This window comes from Nyctereutes procyonoides, unplaced genomic scaffold, assembly GCF_905146905.1.
Source record: "Nyctereutes procyonoides isolate TBG_1078 unplaced genomic scaffold, NYPRO_anot_genome, whole genome shotgun sequence".
Lineage (NCBI taxonomy): Eukaryota > Metazoa > Chordata > Mammalia > Carnivora > Canidae > Nyctereutes > Nyctereutes procyonoides.
Genome location: NW_026575136.1, coordinates 26,153,671 through 26,175,447, shown reverse-complemented (window position 1 = coordinate 26,175,447; position 21,777 = coordinate 26,153,671). Strand labels below are relative to the sequence as shown.

The window sequence follows — 21,777 nt, the reverse complement described above, 5'->3', positions numbered from 1 at the left end:
AAGTGGAATAAAATCCTTCCAGACTCCATGTGTGGATTCCCTCAAAGTTAAACACAAGGCCACTGGTCCCTAAAATTAGAAGTTCAAATTACAACAGAATTAAAAATGGAATATTCTAAGAGCCATAAATTATTTATAATGCCACATGGTTTTTCTGGTGCCTTTTACACCACAGCACAAATACACAAACCAGTAGCTAATTAAGAACCGTCAAGTGCCTACTTTATGTTCTAATTTCCACACACTGTATTAGGTTAGTTTTTCAAAAATAATTTAGTAAAAAGAACCAAAAGAAAAAACACATCCATGAAATGACATACCTTATTTCAAGATCACAAGAACACTGTAATGATTGGGTCTTTGGATACATTCATATTAGAAAAACTAACACATTTCTCTTTAGGGAAATGCTAATCATTGCTCATGTGAAAGATAACTGTGAACAGGAGGAACAAGCTTTACATTATCTAGGAAATAAACATTTTATCTTTTGCTTTTCCATCTACGAATCCATTTTCAGAAATGGAATGAAGAATATTACTTTGTGATCTTTTACCTTGCTGGAAAACTTTGTAGTCGGTTATAGGCCATGTGAAGGATCTTCAGATGAGGGTGTCCTGTTAACAAGGGCACACATTTATCTGTGAGGTTGTTATTTGTCAAATATAACTCCTGTAAGATGCTGTTCGTCTCTTCAGAAAGAGTGGCTGGAGGAAGGGTTTCCAGTTTGTTTGCAGATGCATTCAGGAATCTCAGGCTACAATGACAAAATGCAATAAAATCCCACTGATGAGTCCAGAATCCTCAACAAATGTAGAATTTTTCTGACTGATACCTGGCATGTTAGAAACTGGGCTTAAAAATATGAATTTAAAATTGGGTCCCGGCTTTACGAGCAGGCATATGGATATATAACTCCAATGTCTATGATAAATAAACACAATAACTGCGTTAAATTTAAAAAATATATCAATTTTTATGGAAGAGAAAGGTGAGAGGAAGTGATTAATTTTATAGTTGGTAGGGTGTAGAAAGGAAAATGGTAAGGTAAAATTAATATTCTGTCTTAAGGAAAACAATTGCCTAGTTTTAAATAAAAGAGCCCTCAGAGTAATAAAAACAATTAGACATTAGGTCACAATACAACAAAATCACATAGTGACTAAGTCCTTTTCAGTATGGTGCCCAAACCACATTTTACTGATTTTTACTCACAACCGCAGGAAACACTTTGCTCTGTATTGAAACAACAGATTACTATATAGCACTGAGAATGAAAATCTCCAACCACACACATCAACAAGATGATGCTCACAAATAGAGTGAAAGAAGCAATACCAGGGGATTTGCTGCATAAGTCTGTAATTATCAAATTCAAAGTCAGGCAAAACTAATGTATGGGGAGTGCCTGGTGGCTCAGTTGGTTAAACACCCAACTCTTAACTTTGACTCAGGTCATGATCTCAGGGAAGGTGGATCAAACCGTATGTTGGGCTCTGTGCTCAGCGAGGAGTCTGCTTGAAATCCTCCCTCGCCTTCCTATGCCCCACACCCCCTGCATGCACACACGCTCTCGCTCTCTAAAATAAATAAATTTTTTAAAAAACAAAACAACTAAACTAATGCATTCTATTAGAAGTCAGGGAAGGGAAGTAGAATCTGGGAGAGGGTCTAATTTTTCTAATACAATAATGTTTTGGTTCTTGATCAAGTGCTAGTTACACATTTAATTTGTCAAGTGTTCACTTAATTTGTCAAGTGTGACACTTATGATTTGGCCTCTTTTCCTTTATATTGTACGTCAATAAGATTTACGTTAAAATCAAAAAAGTGTCTATGCTACCAGTTATCCAGATGAGAGTGAAAATGGCTAAAATATGAAGAACGTTTTTACACTAAACTAAACTAGCTAAACTAAAATCATGTCATCCTTCCATAGTTATTGTGCAACATAAATATCAAAATACAAAGCTGGAGAACTGAAACAAAATTCTTGCTGTGATTGGATTCCAGGTCACTGGCAAGAGAAGGGAAGGACAGAGCAGGTACTGTGCATGGCTCATGAGTCACACTGGTGACCCTCCAGCTTCACGATGCATCTCCACTGTGTGGGCTCCCCTGTGAGGCTGTAGCACCCAGAACATGCGGAGTGTCCACCCATCAGACTCTCCACTGTGCTTACCAAGGTCAAAGCCACCTTGCCTCCGCACCTGGAAAAGCCTGTTAATGAACCACCTTTCTCTTGTGTCACAACCCCTTGGGTTTGAAACTTTCAGTGTCCAATTCAGGACTACTCTGCCGTATGTTAGGAAAAAAGAATAAAATCTTCCTTAAAAAAAAAAAAAGAAGAATATGGAATACGAGGTACAGTTATTTTTAACCTTGGTCAAAAAGAAGGCTTTGTATTCAGGAGTCATCACCAGGACTATCATGCCAAGCTCTCAATCCACTAATCCTCCCCAATCTTGCAAACCCCCACACATACTAACACACACCCTCCAACTCCACTACTTGTCTAAGGAAAAGCAGCTTCCCCAAAATAGAACATTTTCCATTAAAGAAACACGTATTCCGTTGACATTTACAAAAAAAAAAAAAAAAAAAAGGAAGTTAGAAAGGGCTGTACAGACCATAAATAGTCATGGGAAATTATAGTCGTGTGTGCTACACAGAAGAAAATAAAGGTCATTCATGCAGTTTCTGAAATGATTTTGAACTAGGAAGGAAACCAATTTCAGCACCATAGTTCTTCAAAGTATTTTTATGAGTCTGTTTCCTTAGGTCCCATTTATATCACCTGACTTAAATACCCTGTTAAGGGTTTCTTCAGTGAAGAATTAGAACAAATTAAAATGTATTGCCCTGAAATATCATGGAATGGGGCTAGCTGGGAAACTATAGGACAATCTCATGAAAATATAATTGTCTAGGAAATATATAGTTAAGGATGCAAAAAAAGAGAATTCATGAATGTTTGCGTATTTTCAGGCCAGAAAAGGAAGGAACATTGTTTTGAAAGGAAAAAATACTTAACAAATGAATGCTCACCTAGAAAGCTCCCAAAGGGACTTTGAAAATCCCTCACAACAACTGAATGAAAAGAAGAAAGTGATTTCCATAAAGACTTGTTCTCTCATCTTGTTGAAATTTGATACTGAAGAGCTATATGCTCTTTGGTGGGAAATTAAGAGGGGGAAAAAAATCCCACATCCTACCCCTCCAGGAAATGAAACCAAGTTGAAACTACATGGGCTAGTTCCAAAGGATCTGATTTGAACTGAAAGGGCCTGGTTGAATCATCTTGTTAGTTAACAGTCAGAGAGCAGACAATCTGGCTAAAAAGATTTCTGATTATAATGGTCTCAGGAAAATTCAATTCAATGTCCGTCCTCTTAAAAACACTTGTCTCACAACCTCACAGTATTTCAGCAGGAGACAAATTAGACTGGTTTAATGGTGTAGGTGCTGCATTTCCACCAGACTGAGCAACTACTTTAATTTTGCAAAATTTCTCCAGTTTGGTTAACAGTTGAACTAAAAAAAATAGGGTGTATAACCATACCCCCTGCTTCCAAAACCTCCAAAAAATTCCTTAAGTACTGAGTTTGGTCTCAACTCAAGATGATATGATGACCTCCTTATGCCTCTCCCTTATAGATTTTTGTGATAACTGTATAAAAGATAAAAGACTGTTTCACGTGCCAAGAAATGTTTCATCCATATAATCCTCTTCACTAGGCAACCCTCTTCTGCTGAATAGAGAAAAAGCAGTAACATATGACTGGTTTCTATTCATCTGTAAGGTAATACGTAGAGACCACAGCTCTTTCCTATTTTCTATTTCATTTGGTTCTCCCATCATCACAGTGATGCCCCCTAATATTTCACTGAAGACAGAAACTCAAGCTGAGAAAAGTCAAATTTCTTGGCAATTGTTAAATAAATTAATGGCAGGGCCAGAAATAAAACTCAGACCTCATTAATCTTAAGAACCCAAGATTCCCTAACATATCTCTCCAAAATTCAAATGTTAAAAAACAGTAATAATAAAACATTTTCCTGATGACATTTTCATAGGCCCTTCTCTACAAAAATGCTGGAGGTCGAGCAGGGCACCTGCTGGGTAGTGTGAAGACCACAAGTGCAAAGTACTTTAGACTCCACTCCTAAGATAACTTAGTACTCAAAAGCTTTTCTTAGCAGAAAGTACAAAAGTTGCAGAGAAAAAACACTCATGTACAGCTCCTGCCCTAAAGCATTTGGAAAGTTGCCCATAACAGCAGGGAGACAAGTCCACTTCCTGCTTCTTGAGCAATTGCTCTGTTCTTCCCTGGCACATTCTGTCCATCTGCTCTGGCTCATCTAGGTTTTTTTGTTTTGTTTTGTTTTTGTTTGTTTGCTTTTTAGTAATTTCCAGCACATCCTTAAATTTTACAGCCAAATTCTGTCACTGAAACAAAGTGCAGGACTTAGTATCAAAACAGATTTACCTATTTGTAGGTATACCAGGAAGTCTGCATTATTTATTTGAGGTGGGGAGGGGGCAGAGGGAGAGCGCCTCAAGCAGACTCCCTACTGAGTGGGGGAGCCCGACACAGGGCTCAATCTCCCATCCCAGAGTCGGATGCTCAACTGACTGAGCCACCAGGCACCCCAGCATTCTACATTTTAATAATTTTTCAGGAGATCAGTACTGGGACTTGTATTCTATTAAAAATGCAAAAGGTTAAGATTCTAAGCCCAGTAAAACCCTTCTTTTAGACAAATCCTTGATCTCTGGCCTCCAAACGTCCCAGAACTGTGAAACACTCTAAATTCCTTACCATCTGTCTGTACAACACTTTTAACAATTTCATCTGTCTTCACAAGGCTGAGAGCTCTTAAGGGAAGGGCTTTCAAACTTTTATGGTAGTAACCAAGAGTACAAACTACTTTTTACATGACCACTCAGTACAAACGCAAGATATACATGTATAATTAAAAGTTTCACAGGGGCGCCTATGTGGCTCAGTCAGTTAAGCATCCGACTCTTGATTTTGGCCTAAGTCATGATCTCAGAGAAGTGGGATCGTGCAGGGCTCTATACTCAGCCCAGGGTCTGCTTGTCCCCCTCCCTTTGTTCCTTCCCCTGCTTGCTCTCTTTCTCTCTCTCTCTCAAATAAATAAAATCTTAAAAAAAAAAAAGTTTCATAATCACTACTAAATCTGACTCTATCTTAAAATGATGTTTTCTATCCTGCTTAATTTCCTAAAGTGCTAGTAGAGACCCACTAAATTAGTTATACTCCACTAATTTGAAAAAAGACGCACAATTATTAATTGCCCATCAACATTACCAAAGAGTAGAGAGATTCCAAGTGAAGAAAAAGTGCATACAGCCTAAGAAATCTATTATTTTGGAAGGTATGGAAATCTGCCTGGCTACAAGGCTACGACATAAAGAAACAAAAATTATACACATGAAAGAACTGTTGAACAAGAACACAAAAATAATTCATTTTAAAAATTAAGTACAATTAAGAATTAATTAACATTTATGCAATACTACAAATTAATCGACAGATCTTATCCCAGTTTCATCAATTATCCCACAGATGTCCTCTATTTGGTCCAGGATCCAATCCAGGATCCCATGTTGTGTTTTGTCATGGCACCTCCTTAGCAACTCTTTTTGTCAGTCTTATTTGTCCTAAACAACTTTTACACCTTTTGAAAAGTACTAGACAATTATTTTGTAGAATGTCTCTCAATTTAGATTTGTTTGAGGTTTTATCATTAGGATAATGTGGTGCATTTTTGGTAGAAATACAGAGTAGTGATATTGTGCCCTCCTATTAGAAGGCATGTGATTCTCAGATTCAACTCCCAGATATTATTAAGTAGGTCAGGGTAAGGCTTCAAAACTCTGTGGAATTAAGGATTCTGATGATTACGGAGTCAATAAAACGGAGATAAGGGCCAGGAATCTGTATGTTTAATATGTGCCCCAGGGTACTCTGAAGACACTTTGAGAAACACTTTAACTTTATTCTCAAAATATCAGAAGTTCACAAGTTAGCTCCTTCACTTAAACAAAATAGTGTAGGCAACTTAGCTTTTAAAAATGCCAGAAATATCTGTCTTTGCCAAAAGGCACCAGTTGTCATGGTCAATTGATCACGCTCTCCAAATTCTCTGTTCCTGTTTAGTCCCCTTGATATTTACACATGTTCTGAGTCACTAAAACTTATGGTCTGTAATGTGACTAATACTCTGGGGATATTTAATAATTACCATGTATTTCATTTGCACATACACTCTCCCCACTCCCACCCCTGAAAGTACCTTGTACTGCTCCAACCAGGGATAAAAACAGACTCTAATGTCCACCCACAACAGGAATCTATAATTCTCTTTTAAAGGGTCAGCTGCAGCTTTGTTAATTAGACTGGCCTCATATATGAACAGCTCTCTCACAATCCAATGAGTGTGCAGATGTGAGATGGACAGGGAGGTGGACCTCACCAAGATTTCGCAAATAGAAAGATGGCAGTACCTCATCCATCTGCTCTGGTGACTATCTATCCCACCCTGCCCATCTGTTTCTGAAAACTGATTATCTGAAACTCCTAGGGGCTTCCATCAAGATCTTCAACTTTAAGCAAAAAGAGGTAAGGTGAGAGATCTAGGACGGTGAGAGATCTAGGACAGTGAGTGATCTAGATTAGAACACTGCCAGTTGACCCTAAAGGACCAAGTCCCACCCTCATCATAAGACACAAAATCACAGTCAACTTGGCAACACACGGTCCATCACATCTCACATCTGTCTACAGTTTTTGAGCTGCTAGTGAAAAGCAAGTAAAAATAAACAAGACTCAAAGATGAATTAAGAGAGTAAATTCATAAGCTAACATTTCTGGTTCAAACCGTAAGAATTTTAATAATACTGGTCTAAGGTTTCCCAGAAAGAGAAAGATATTACTAAAAGACATCTAATTTAAAGCAGGCTCCCTTCTCTCATTGGGTTACCAAATACCTTCTACCACCAGGTAAAGATTAATAGATGCCACTCTAAAGCTATAATACTTAACAGACAATATCGTAATTAAAACCATGACATTGGTTTTAGCAGGCAAGAGTCAGAGCTAAAGAAAAACTCACAAGAAAGAGAGTCAAAGTTCAGTCTTTTGCTCTGTGTCCAATGACGCATGTTTTTCTGACAGTTCTCTTAAAGCTTCCAAGCACAAGTTCTACTTACAGCACGAGCTAAACCATTTATAACTTATGAAGACTTGCATTCAGGCCCTCTCCTCAGTTATATAACCAAACACAGAACTGGCAACAGTAATTTATTACCACAAAAAAAAAAAAAAGAAACAAGGAGCATCTATATGTTTTTAAGATTTGTATTTTGGAGCAAACTGAATCGAAGGGGAATTGAAAAAAAGTTTCAGTACTGCCTGAAGCTATTTACCAAACAAACAGCTCTGTATTCTATAACAGCAAAGTGCTCTTCTTCACGCCAGGAGCCTAAATTGAAACCAATTGTGTCATTTCCCCCCTCTCTTTTACCCTCCAAAACCCACCATTTCTTATGGTCTGTTGTGTAGTTATTTTAAATTCTGCATCAGAGTGTGAGCCTCTTGAGGGTAACACCAATGTTAGTCATTTCCAATGCCCTGCGGCACCCAGCACAGTGACTTCAGTGTACTGGGCAGCAAGATGTTGGCCTGAACCATGAAAACTAGAACAAATCACAAGTGAAACCACCTGCTAGATGCTTGTCATGGAGATTCTGTCCTCAAAAACCCTCTTTCATGTTTTAAGCTGCATCTTTTCTGGGTTGACCTACTCCCACAACGGTCAGTTTTCCCTTATTCTTTACCCCAAGACTCATCAAACCAAGTACACAATCTCTCTACATTTTCCTGAATGTAAATGATGCCTCAGTAAAAAAAATACAATTTTTTATAAACATTTCAATAGAGGGGCACTGGGTAGCTCAGTCAGTTAAGCATCTAACTCCTGCCTTCAGCTCAGGTCATGATCTCAGAGTTGTGATATTGAGCCCTATGTCGGGAATCTGCTTCAGATTCTTTCTCTCTCTCCGTCTGCCCCTCACCCTGAGGCTTGCGGGTACACAACAAATGAATGAATGAATGGATTTTAGGAAGATAAAAATCTCCATTTTTTTAGGTTTTGGAAAGGAGATAAGCAGAAGTATTAACCATTTATGAGCAGTAAATAGTTTAATGGGAATGATTATCAAGTGTTCTGTGCTCCTTGTCTTCCAACATGTGAGTAGTAACAAGAATGTTCAAAAAAAGCACTCATCAGCTTTACACTATCCCTTTCATAACCCTATTTGCCCAAAAGAACCAAAACTCTTAACTTTTTCTGAGTCAGAGACATGACTAATAATACACTATGCTGAGAGGTGGCTATTATGGTGGTTTTGGAAAACAAAAGCACTGAAATATGCCTTCTTGAAAAAGTTCATTTCAGCCTTTTTTGGTCATTTGCTCTTCTCTCATAAAATAAAGGAGGATGCTTGCTCCTTGTAATTCGCCCAGCCTCCTTCTCAGGACTTTCCTATGCCAGAATTACATTTTACACAGCCTGTCCTCCTCCCAAAACCCACCGAAGCTGGTGAATGCCCCCACAACAGTTTCTATTTTCCAAAATGCAATTGGCTTCAGACAGACCCATCTATTCAGTCTATGGGAATTGCCTCAATGCCTTTAGCTCACACTGTTAGCTCAGCTTATACTCTCCATGACAGCAATGTCTTCTTTCAGTGGTTCAATTCAGGTCCCTAATTTTCCATGTTGAATTACTAGAAATATTCCAGTTCACACAGTCCTTCCACTTCCAAATTACAGATTCCATTTGGGAACTGTCCAGAATATGCAGCATGGGAAAACTGAGATTCAGAGTGAGCTGCACAGGGTCACAAAGTCAACAGTAAGCAGAATCACCTGTGGAAGAATCTAAATTACAGCTGCCCAACTCAAATTCTTTTCCAGACATGAAACCACAGTCTCCTTGACTACACTTATGAGCTCCCCCTCAGGGACATGTTTTAGATCAGCCCCAAAACCAAGGAGATCCACTGCCTGCTTACTGATTGCTTCTAGAGAATTAAAAATATACAGAACTGTCATTTTAAAAACCAAACCCTCAGAACTGAAAGACTCATTATCTGTTGGGGAGTTCCAGTGTTTTTTATCTACTCTATTAGCCCCGAGTTTATCAGGCTTGGCCAGATTCAGAAACGATTTATCTCACTCAAAGACTACTAAATCTGAGTCCATCTATCCACTTGTTTCTGGAGACTCACTTTAGACACCCAGGAGAACAAGTAGATTCTCATGATAAAACTACACCCAAGTTTTGTCTAGTTAGCCTTATGAAAGAAAACACAAGGTTACAACATAACTTAGAATTCTCCTACAGTACACATGACAACATAAAGCACGTGTCCTCAGCTACCCATATACTGTGCATTATACTGCTGACTCTTGAAAAACACGGGTTTGAACTGTGTGGATTCACTTATACATGGATGTTTAAAATATGGTATAGTGCTGGAGGTGCATTTTCTTTTTGATTTTCTTAACACTTATTTTATCTAGCTTACTTATAGAATACAGTATATAATACATTTATAATATACAAAATATTTGCTATTTATATTATCGGTAATGCTTCTGGTCATCAGTAGGTTATTAGTTAAATTGGGTGGGGGGGGGTCAAAAGTTACAGAGATTTTTGACCCCAAGCTCCATGTCGTTCAAGGTTCAACTGTACTTTGATATGAATATAGAAATACAAACAGTTCTTTAAATGATCTTGAAACATTGCTCTTTTTGTCAGGGGAATGATATAGCACTGGTCAATTACAATTTAACAATCCTATTTTCTCACAATTCCATTATTTCTCTAGAACTATTCCAGTAGGAATTCGCTGTAACTTACATTAAGTACAAAGAATGTTTTTTAAAATGAGGAAAAAAAGAACAAAAGGAAAAGGAAGAGAGAACTAGGAATGGTCTCTGTCCTAATCTAGGCAATGGTTACAGGGGCATATATGTGTAATAATTCATTGAGTGGTATGCTCAAGTGTTGTACAGTTTTTTTGACTATAAGCTATATTTTGATTAAGAAGGTTTTTATTTATTTTTTATTTTTATTTTTAGGAGATTTTATTTATTTATTTATTCATTCATTCATTCATTCATTCATTCATTCATTCATTCATGAGAGATACCGAGAGAAAGAGGCAGAGACATAGGCAGAGGGAGAAGCAGGCCCACTACAAGGAACCTGATGCGGGACTCAATTCCAGACCTCAGGATCATGCCCTGAGATGAAGGCAGATGCTCAACTGCTGATCACCCAGGTGTCCCAAGTTTTTGTTTTTTTTTTAAAAGGAGACAGAGAGGAAAAAAAGTTAAAATCCAAGGGTGAAGGTAGTATTTAAAATTCCTTAAATTTTCTTTTGTTCATTAAATAAATATTTGTTGAGCACCCTGCTTTATTCCAGACATGCTGCAAAATGCTGAGGATACCACTATAATTAAGACACAGTCATTGGACACAGCATTCATAATCTAATAGTGGGGGCAGACAGGAACCAGAAATTATAAGACACTGTGTGATGAGAATTATGACAGGAATAAGCACAGGGAGTTTGGTACACATAGTCGGGTATCTAATTCACTTTAGGAAGGCAGAGTTCTTTCCATCCATGAAAAATCACATGCTGAAACATATCTCAAATTCATATTTTAAGGCAGAAAGACCCATCATTGTTTTCTTCTGCAAGAGAACCATAAAATTAAACTTAAATTTTTTGTTTTTCTCATGAGGTATACCAAAGGTTAAATCCTTCCTATCATCTCTAAAATTATGGTCACTCACTAAAAGTTAACTTTAGCAGAGGTCAACATGATGCAGGCCATCAGACTGAGCATTTTCGTGTGATGCAAAAAAGATGTTCCAAAGTAAGTTAACACTCAGTTAATGTAAAGCTTTCTTTAAGCAAAGTTCTGCATGTGGCAACTCTCCACAGAAAATAGATTCCAGTGAATGTTTAAACTAACCTCCCCCTCAAATCAAAACAATGTCTTTAACTACTTGGTAAAACAAGCTATTTAGGAAACATTTGTTCAAAGGAAAATAGTTTAAAAGCAAAGGGAAAACTGTGGTAAATTAAGTACAACGGATCAGAAAACAACATCAGCAAGAGAACTTAGCAAACTCTAGGGAAACTATGTCTGTGACCCAAAGTCACAAATGTGTGAAAGCGAGAGCAGAGAATCCTAAGAATATTCAGCTCAGACTGGAGCAGACTTGTGCACGTTATGAGCAGGTAGCAAACTTATCTTCATTTTATAGCTACACCTCCACAACACATGCTATCAACGACTCAAATCACTTTCCTCCAGAAAGCAGCAAAATTAATGAAGAGCCTGCAGGATAGCCCCTGTCTCCACCCCCTCCTAAACAGAGAAGCGGCTGGCAAAACCATTTTCTTTGTAAATCTCAGACACATCATCAGATAATCCACACGAAGGGTTGGTCTCATACCATATAAGACAAAAATACTAACAAGGAGGCATTCGACAACTCAGATGGATAATAAAACAAACAAGCTACTTTACCTGTCGGCCTTCATGAGAAGGTTCGGTGGCAGCTCCAGGAGCTGGTTGTGTTGCACATCCAAGACCTCCACTGAGGTCCTTTCTAGCCTTTCAGGTAGCCTTGTCAGCTGGTTATGTCCAGCCAGCAGCTTCCGGAGACTGCTGTGACAAAATAAGCTGTGCAAAAGGGGACAAAGACAGAAGGAAACGTACTTAGAGCTAATCTGGGATAAGAAATAAAAAATGAACAGGAGTCGAATACTTTAAATGATCTCTCCAAAGAAACATACATTCATTCAGAGCAACTGCAAATTCATATTAACATAAGCTCAAACTTGGAGCTCTCTATATTTTAATACTTAAACAAAAAGAAAAAAAAAGGAGGGTGGGGAAAAACCGTGAACAGGAATATTTAACAATGAAGCTCTACTTAGTGAAAGAGAAAAAAAAATTCCATAGGAGATACTGAAGAGAAGGGTCTACCCTTGTTAGACTCCGAAGACATGCTTTACAAGGTTGTAGGTCTCAAGGTAGAGCTCATGTCTTCTGTTGCCCTGGAACACAGGTGTTTTACCTACAAAAGGTTCTCAATAAATATAGTTGACCAATTTTTACCTATAGGATCAACATTAAAGATTCTTCTATCCGATTAAACAAATGCTAACTGATAAAAAGTTACATTTTTCCTTATTTGCATTTCACAATTAAAATTAATTCTTCCTTTTCTCACTTCCTTAAGTCTGTATACCTTTCTTTTCTCTTTGATTTAATCCTAAACAAAGCAGAGATCCCTCCCAAAGAGAAGGAAATGCACTGAATTCATTAGTCTCTTTTGAGCCTTAAGAGAGCTGTTTGGAACCCTGGCTGTGTTTCTTCTATGGGTTATCAAAACCGCAACAAATGATGAATACTTTTTAATAAAATATAAATCTGCTTTATGACCAACTCAGACTTCGAAAGTTGTAGAGAATAGAACAGCCCCTGGGCTTGAACCCAGAAATGTGGGGCCTATGACAAAGTGAGGTTATAATCTGCATCAGGATCACTCTGGAGGGAGACGTCCTGTAAACTGTCAAAGAACGAGGCAACCCCTACCCACCTCCTGCCTTCTGCCACTCTGACCTCACTCATGGACCACCAGAGCTGTTAAAATCACTCCACATGATGGTTGAACTTTATTCACTTTAAAACTAGATTCTTCACTCATAGAGACACAAGTAACCTGTCTCAGCATTGTGACACCATGGGCTGCCATGAAAGGTACCTGGCATGCCTGCCTAGAAGGTTTGGATATCCATATGACAAGAAAGATTATCCAGGACATTCAGTCACAGGGGTCGATAGTCACGACTATCACAGGGGGCGGTCTCTGTAATTCACCTCAACCCAGTAATTCAGGATTTGGTTCACTAATTTTACTGTCTTGCTGGGCCTGGGGTGCAATTTAGGATTCAGAGGGAAAAATGTGTTATTATTTACACATACACACTTCATCCTTAAATAAATGGATAACTGAAAGACAGATAACAAAATCTTTATCTTGACTTTCCAAATAAGAAAGTAGATATTATAATTACAGAATGAGTCTTATTAAATGCTAACTACTGGACTTAGCTAAATTCTTCTGGATACTAAGAATTAAGATACCTTATTTTCCTTTTAACATTTCTATTTTGAAATATTAATTTGTTTGTCAAATTCTTCATATACATTGCTTAAATAAAGCTTGTATATCAAATCAACTTCTAATAAATTGCTGTCTTGTTGCCTGAATATCAGATCAATGAAAGGGCTGATAGAAACTTTACAACTAAACACTGTAAGAAAATAGTACATACTGTTTTTGTCCCACATGTTAAACACAACGTGCACATGCACACACAGACACATACTTTTAATTCATTTTTTTTTATTTTTTTTAAATCTTTTTTTTTAATTATTTATTTATGATAGTCACAGAGAGAGAGAGAGAGAGGCAGAGACACAGGCAGAGGGAGAAGCAGGCTCCATGCACCGGGAGCCTGATGTGGGACTCGATCCCGCGTCTCCAGGATCGCGCCCTGGGCCAAAGGCAGGCGCCAAACCGCTGCGCCACCCAGGGATCCCATACTTTTAATTCCTAAACAAGAAGGCATTTGGAATTTGCTTTGTAATCATTTGCTTTTGAATTCGTTTAGATCCCCAAACAAGGCTGACTGATTCAGATCAAATCAAAGATTAATGAACTTTGGGGAAATGTGGATAAAAATATCAGTTATCTTATTTTTATGTAATTGTTGGGTTTGTACACATAATATCTTTGTTGTAGCCCACAATGAAACAGAGGTCTGGGACACCAATGTGCTGCTATTTGTCGGACCGGGGAGGTTTGAAGTAGGGAAGACAACAGAGAAAACAGAAGAAAGGTAACATTCAAAGATTTTGTTCCAACAAATTCTTTTCCCCCCATTAGTAGTAGCCTATTTTGATTTTTGCTGTTTGTCTTCTGAAAAAGTCTCTCTCCATCTCACACATACACTACCATCCACAGGGCACATCAAAGTCGTCTTGATAATGTGATGGGCTGCACTGGGTCACCTAAATACTCAGTCAGCATAAAACTCCAAAGCAGAAAGCATTTTCAAATAGACTGAAATTCCAGGTATAACATATGGCCAGAGAACAAAGTAAAATCAACTGAGTTTCTTAGAGACTGAAATGTAACCCAGATTTCTTTTATGAGATCTATATTCTAACAGTGTTAACCAACAGAAATACAATGCAAGCCATATATGTAATTGTAAATTTTCTAGTAGCCACATTAAAAATGGTGAAAAGAAACAAATAAATTTTTACATTTTATTTGACCCAATATATCAAAAATATTATTTTAACATTTAACTAATATACAGTATTAGTGAGGTATTTTGCATCTACTGTATATTTTATACTTCAGTACTTCTGAGTTAGGACTAATACATTGTAAGTCTCAGCAGTCACATGTGACAAGTGGAACCACTCATATAAGATATACAGCATTTCCATCATTACAGAAAATTCTATATGGCAGCACTGGAAGAGCCTACTTTTTGTTATTAATTGCATGGCTAGTCACTAACAGTAATATTTTGTACCAGAATTCGTTAACCCGAAGATATTGGTATCTATGGACACTAGACATCAAGAAATGGCTGTGTCACAAATCTTGCCATTAAAGTGAAAATTATGAAATAAAAATAACACATATTAAGACAGAATAGAGAAGAAAAGTTATTGACCTTTATTCCTAATTTCTACCAAGAAAAACAGAATCTAGTTTGCTCTTTCTAGGGTTATGATATAATAATTGTTTTTCCCAAAGTTATGTTTGAGGAAAACCAAGAATTATTTGTGGGGAAGGTAGATATGTTGGTCAACAGACAGAAGCTGAAGATTCTGAAAGAACTGAGATTACAGAGGTGAACCGATCATACTACTGGCTAAGTTTTCAAACACTGCTTATTTAGAAGCATCCCCTAAGCACTGCTCATCGTAGCTGTGGAAAGCCTGGCCGACAAAGTCTCACTTTACTCTCCACTGCATGAAGAAAGTCTGTAATTCCAGGATACCCCATAAGGTAAAAGATCCTAGAAATTAGGTTTCAAAACAAAGTCTTTTAGGAGTTCATAATAACAAGCTAAATTATTTAAAAACTGCTTATCTGATTTGAGATTCTCTCACTTGATCTGTAATACTTACCGTGCAGGAAGTTCACATATTTGATTATGGCCAATATCCAAAACTTCTAGCTTTCGGCTTTCACATACCCACTCAGGCACGTTTTCTAAGCAGTTCCTAAATGTAAGAATATACAATTTTTTTCTCTGATTGGAATTTGGCCTGAAATATGGTTTGAAACTCAGAATAATTACATAAAATGAATAAAACTTCAAACAAAATACCAAAGTATCATGAATATTAATCAAAAGGATATGTATATTCACTTTAATCTAGAAGCAAGATGAAGTGTGACAAGGAATAGGAAAGAAAGAAAAAGTAGAAAAGGACACAGTTACATCATGTCTAAAGTCTTAAAAAAAAAAAGGGAAAAAAAAAAGGAAAAAAAAAAAAAAAAAGGAAAAGGTCTGGTTCCCAGAATTGCTATCCTAAGAAATCTATAAATCCATGCAAGCTTAGCAAGAGGATGTCTTATATTGGAAAAAAACAAACAAGCATACACATTCTTCCAATTAAGTTAAATGGCATAAAATAGTTCTATTTTCCAATTCACACTTTTACCCTTAACATTAAAATATTTCTCAACTCTAGTAGGTATCATGAAAGGACTGCCACAGATCACAGATAAAAGGAAAGAAGTGGCACCAGTGAAATGGTACACTGACCTGTAAGGTCCAGAATTATTATTTGAAAACATTAACTTAGACATGAGATGGCAATTATAATTACCAGAAAGAAGTGAACTAAATTAATGCTGACTTTATCATTAAATGAACTCAACACTTCTTAGACAAATCTACTACAATGAGTTATCTCCCTAGTCAAGGATGATTACCCTTTTTCTTTTTTTTTAATATATGTTAAAAGACCAGGCATGAAAAATGTAAAATGGTATATATATTGTGAGCACAATTCTTCAAAAAAGAGATGAACCATTCCGTGAAAATATGATGCTTGGGACAGGACTTTGGTCCTTTTTTTTTCCCTCCCTTCACTTTGATAAGTTACTTTGATAAGTTCCCTTCACTTTGATAAGTTCCTCCTTCACTTTGATAAGTGAAGGGAGGAAAAAAAAACCCATTGTAATGTTAAATTGGGGGCATTATGTGTGATTTAAAAACCATTTTCTTTAATTTTGCTAGTGTACTAACTTTTCAATTAAAATATAGAAAAGCCAGCATTATTTTTTTAGCATCTGTACAGGTACACAGGGTTCTGGCTTTGAAGTTCTGAAGACTGACACACTCAATTATTTTATTTTATAGTGGTTAACCCCTAAAACATCTTCATAAGATAGGAGAGAAGTCCCTCTCCCTATAAACTACCTTGATATATAGCAATACAACTCTTCTCAGTCATAAAAATAACCTGAAACTTTGAACTTGAGGACCTAGTAAACACCATATGATGGGTGACAGCTCAGTTCCTGCAGGTAACATAAATACATCAGAGGAGGAGGGTGAAGAGCTATGTCAGAGGTGTCAGGTTTTCTAAGAGAAAGCCCTATTGCTGCTGAGCAGAGTAAGTTATCTACAATGAAGATCCTGGATATTAGAGTTATAAAGAAAGATGGATAGTATTTAAGTGACAATTCAGGGAAAACAAGACAGGGTTTCCAATTCAGTCTCATTCAGGGGTTTCAGTGGGAACCATTTGCCAATTACATGCTCTAAGTAAAAGGAGAATAGATTTACTCTATAGCTGACTCTCTGAAATAAATCTGTTCAAGCTATTTCTATATCCCCATGTATGTAAACCCCATTCCAATACTGTTGTTACTTAAAGGTTGAAGATAACAGCATTCCAGACTGTTTAAAAATAATAATAATCAGATAATACCTGACTTCAAGTTTATTAAACAAAACTGTCAGACATGAATTTAGTAGGAAATTAATGAAGCAGTATTCATAAAGTATTTTATAATTAAATTTCTGAAAAATTGTAATTTTAATAATTCTGACACTTTCTTACATAATTCTGATTGAGAACATTATTTTGAAAATCACCAGGTTTGTATATTTTTATGACTAAAGGCAAATTCTGCACCTGACCAATTACATGCCAGTTGTATCAGATTTCGCATACGGAAATGAGTTAACACTTGTTATGCTGAGTGGGCCACATTCCCTCATGTACTATGGTTGTTCAGAAAATTTTGGATATCTCCTTTGGAGTTATGTTAAAAGTTTCAATTTTAGAGTGTTAAGGCTATTAAAATCTAATTTATAAATATAAATACATGCTTTAGGCCTTCAGGAATTAACCATGACACACTGCTGTAGTGAATTTGTATAAAAGGTGAGATGGTTATTCTATTTGCAAATAAGCCAAGCAAAGTGAAAAGGCTGGACAGAAATCCTACTTCGGTAGGCTTGGTTGCTACTTTCTAAGGGTTCTTAGCAAGAAGATGTAGGTGCAAAATAACAGAGGAAAGGGAAAAAAAGATCAAAGAGAGTACAATATTTAAAAATGAAATTAACATCATTTCAAAGACTGAAGATATGGTTAATATAATTAAAGAACTTCTAGACCTTCCAGCCATATGATGATACTCAACTCACTAATCCTTCAGGCCCAAACATGGTGGCCAAATTGGTGACCACATGGACATAATATCTTGTTTCTTCTATTTTGAACTCTAGCACACAAATGTAGTATTTTAATTGATATTTATATACATTTTTTCAAAGGATAAGTAAAAACTACTGAATTTAATTTGTAATATTTACTGTCAAAATATATTTAAAAATTTTTAGGCATAAGCTCAGACAGGATAATCTAACTTTCAAGCAGACTCTAGAGTGCTCTAGGACTTGGCTTCTTACCGTGAAACATCCATGTAGGACAGATAATTTGGAACTGGGTAAACATCCAGTTGAACAAGTTCTAGGAGGCAGGGAAAAAAAACACAAAGACATTATTACCATTCAAGTCACACAGAGACTCTTTTTGTATGTAGAACATCCTCACTGTGCTTTATTCACAATTGTTTAGGTTAGGAAGTACAATACATCCATTTGTTAAACTGGGAAACTACAGAAAGTACAGAGAACCTCCAATTTAATCACAAGATCTTATTCAGAGATCAAAATAAATCACTCATTCTACTTTCCTACCTTTTCCCAATCCTGTGGCTCTCCTTGTTATGCATGGTAAATGTTACCTGGAAGATAAACTGTATGAACACAGTTTTCTACATCTGGAATTCCTTCCATAAAACCAAATGCATCTGGCTTTTGCCTTTTTTGCTCTACCGAAACCATGTTCTTGAGGGTCACAAAGGACTTCATCTACCCAAATCTGAAAACTCTTCCTCAAAGCTGTCTGATAAAGGATAGAACCATCCACACAGGGCTTTGTTTCTCAGAGTAGTTTCTAGATGCCCTTCTGCTTCTCCAAACATTCACTCTGTGATTCACAAGTTCAGCATCCATCTGGTTGCCTATCCTGGTGCCAGCTGTGAGGATTTTCTAAGTTGACTTGGTACCAGCGCTCTTCTCTTTCCCAGTTACCTTACTTCCACGGTTGCAGGTACCACTTTGGAACAGACAAGCCTCAAATCAACATCTGTGGTCCTGACGGCAAGTTCCCATTTGCTCCCATGAAAACTATTACAATGACGGGGATGAGCAGGGAGGCAAGGACTCCATTCTTCTCCATAAATGAACCCTGTACACTACTCACTTCCGTCACATGTCCCTCCACTTAAGAATCTCCACGGGGTCTCTCTAAGCTTACCGCACTAGCTTCAAACCTTCACCATCTGACTCTAAGCCACACATCCTATAACTACCTCTTCTCATTTTCCAGCGCGCACCTCTGAGTTCAGAATTCCGTTTTCTCCCATCTGCCAAACAGACTACATTCAGATTCTTTCCCCTTCAACACCCACTTTGTGCTTCCTGGCTATCCAAATCCTATAACTCTCAGGTACCTGAAGCTATCTGACATTTGTCTTGTTTCTCCTGTGAGATGATAATAGTCATTCCAAAAAAAAAAAAAAGAAAAAGAAAAAGAAAAAAAAATCCCCTTTAAATCATGCACTACATTCTGCATAGAACAAGTATTTGATAAACAATTGTTCAACTTGTAGTACTAAGTACTTGCTTTCACTCAGTTTTCTGATTGCAGGGAATCGAAATCTTCACTTTAGCAAACATAGGTACTTAGGATCTTTTCTTTTTTAGAACTGTCATGATTTCCAGATTCTGTGGAAAAGATCTCATTAAATGAGCAAGACTCTTGATCTGTGGTGTCCCTGTGGGTATAGAATTCAGATCTCTCTTAAGATTAGTTCCTTTGTTTGAGGAGCATGAAATCTGAGGCCCTGAATAGAGTCCAAAATGGACCTTCCTTTCATTTTCACTCTCCCATATTAAATCATGGTTCCAGACTTACTATCTTAACAGAGGTAGTCCACAAAATAGTTTATTCAGGCCCTTTAAGCAGAGTAGCCAAATCAAAAGTGGGAGTAACGTCCCTAAACATCATAATATGAGAAAAATAGGTTGGGAACTACAAAATCTTCCGTTTTGGTTCCTTTAAATACCATACCAGCATTCTTCTTTTATGATTTTTACCTCAGCAAAACCTGACACTTATTTTATTAAATGAGCAAAGTAAAATCAGAGTGAGGCAGAGATGACGGCGCTGAGTCAATTCTTAAAACCAGAAGAGAAACTTTGATGTGGTCTATGTTACATACCATTAGAAGCAGCATAGAGTGCTTTTAGGAAATAGCCACAGATGTTTAATGTCACCAGCTGATTCCTTTCACAGTGTAAAACTTCAATGTTATTGAAAATCATGGCATCTAGATCACCAAGCTTATTGTCGCGAAGATCAAGCTGAGTGACATGCTGGAGAAAGTCCACTTCATCTGCTATTAGCTTCCTAATTACGTTCAGTCTTGAGGAGAAAGGACACAAACAGAGACTATAATTAACTACAGTGCTATAAATAAATAACCACACCCTAATATGCCGAGGTAAGGAGATGGGATGCCAGTCTCACTATATTATAATCCTCCATTATTTCTTTAATCTCTGCATCTGGACTTCCTTAACTGGCCAGATTCCTTGGTTATTTTTAGCTACAATTCCATGAAGGTCTTAATCTTGACAGTATATTCTCAAACACAATTTGGACCACTTAGGCTAGAAGACAAGCACATATGTTGATTTTACCTTAATTGATTTCAAGAGGAAAAATCATTTATTAATCAAATAATCATTTGATTTTATTTATTTTCAAAGAATTAATCATTTATTTTCAAAAAATTTGGTGGAAAACAACACAAAATATAAAACCTAGAACAACCTGTTAGGCATGTTACAACTATACTAAATATTTAAGGAAGGAGAAAGGATTAGTGAGCAGGGAGATGAGCAGTTCATATAGGATAGAATTTAACAGAGACCTTGGGAATGGGGGTAATGAATGGGAGCCACACATGTATCAGACATAAGAATGCACACATCTGGATTTCTGGCTGGTGTAGGACCAAGGACTGATTATCAAAACTATCTCCATTATTAAAATATTGCCGGAAGGGTGTTTGGGTGGCTTAGTTGATTAACTATCCCACTCTTGATCTCAACTCAGGGTTGTGAGTTCAAGGCCCAAGCTGGGCATGGAACCTACTTTAAAAAAATACATGTATTTATAAATTTATATATATATATATATATATATATATATATATATATATATATATATATATATTATTGCTTGAAAGAGCAAAGCACAGAAAATACTGAAATTTGGCATCTAGGATTCACTGAGAAATTACAAAACAAAGGACAGCAATGGGATCAACAAATCTAGGACAGAGCTAGGCACAGGAGACAGCTGGCAGAACTTAGACCACGAGAACTAGTTAACTAACAGACTGAAGTTGCTATGAGTGGGTTGCCAAGAAGATACGTAAGTAGTAATGGTGACTAGGAATCAATAGAATGAAGACACACTTCAAAAGGGAGAAAAATAGATGAAAATCTCAATTCCTAGTTTGCTAGGCTATCCCCAACTCCTTTACAAACAGTAAGAACCCTACAAAGCCAACAAAGTGCTGAGATAATGCACTTGGTTAGAAGAACATTAATATGAGGGCTGGAGCTTAGGAAAAAGCTAAAGGTTCTAGGTTGTGAATTTCTGCCCTTTGAAAAAATAAAATAATGGTAACTGAAAATAAAGTAATGATAACTGAATTATTAAGAGCAATATGATAAAGTCACTGAAACACAAAGATGAGTGACAGATAGCAAAGAGTTAAAATTTGTCAATCTGTAAACACAGCATATGGGCTCTTCAAATGTCCCCAAGATGATTGTTTTTTGCTTCTTCTCTTTTTTTATTCCAGGTTGTAAGATTGAAAAACTGGCCACAACCCAGTAATTTGCCTACTTCCAAATGCTCCCTAGATTACTAGAATATGTACACAGAATTTTTTTTT

General features: G+C 36.9%; 1 protein-coding gene across 1 annotated transcript in view; it reads right to left on the bottom strand.

Moving 5' to 3' along the window:
- LOC129495517 (PH domain leucine-rich repeat-containing protein phosphatase 1-like) overlaps positions 1–21,777 on the bottom strand; it is a 209,174-nt gene that overhangs the window by 28,953 nt on the left and 158,444 nt on the right. The window contains exons 7-11 of the mRNA XM_055303106.1: positions 20,029–20,231; positions 18,149–18,209; positions 15,345–15,440; positions 11,649–11,804; positions 557–757 (exon numbers count right to left, since the gene is read on the bottom strand). Coding sequence (XP_055159081.1) covers positions 557–757; positions 11,649–11,804; positions 15,345–15,440; positions 18,149–18,209; positions 20,029–20,231 — 717 coding nt within the window. The remainder of the gene's footprint in view (positions 1–556; positions 758–11,648; positions 11,805–15,344; positions 15,441–18,148; positions 18,210–20,028; positions 20,232–21,777) is intronic.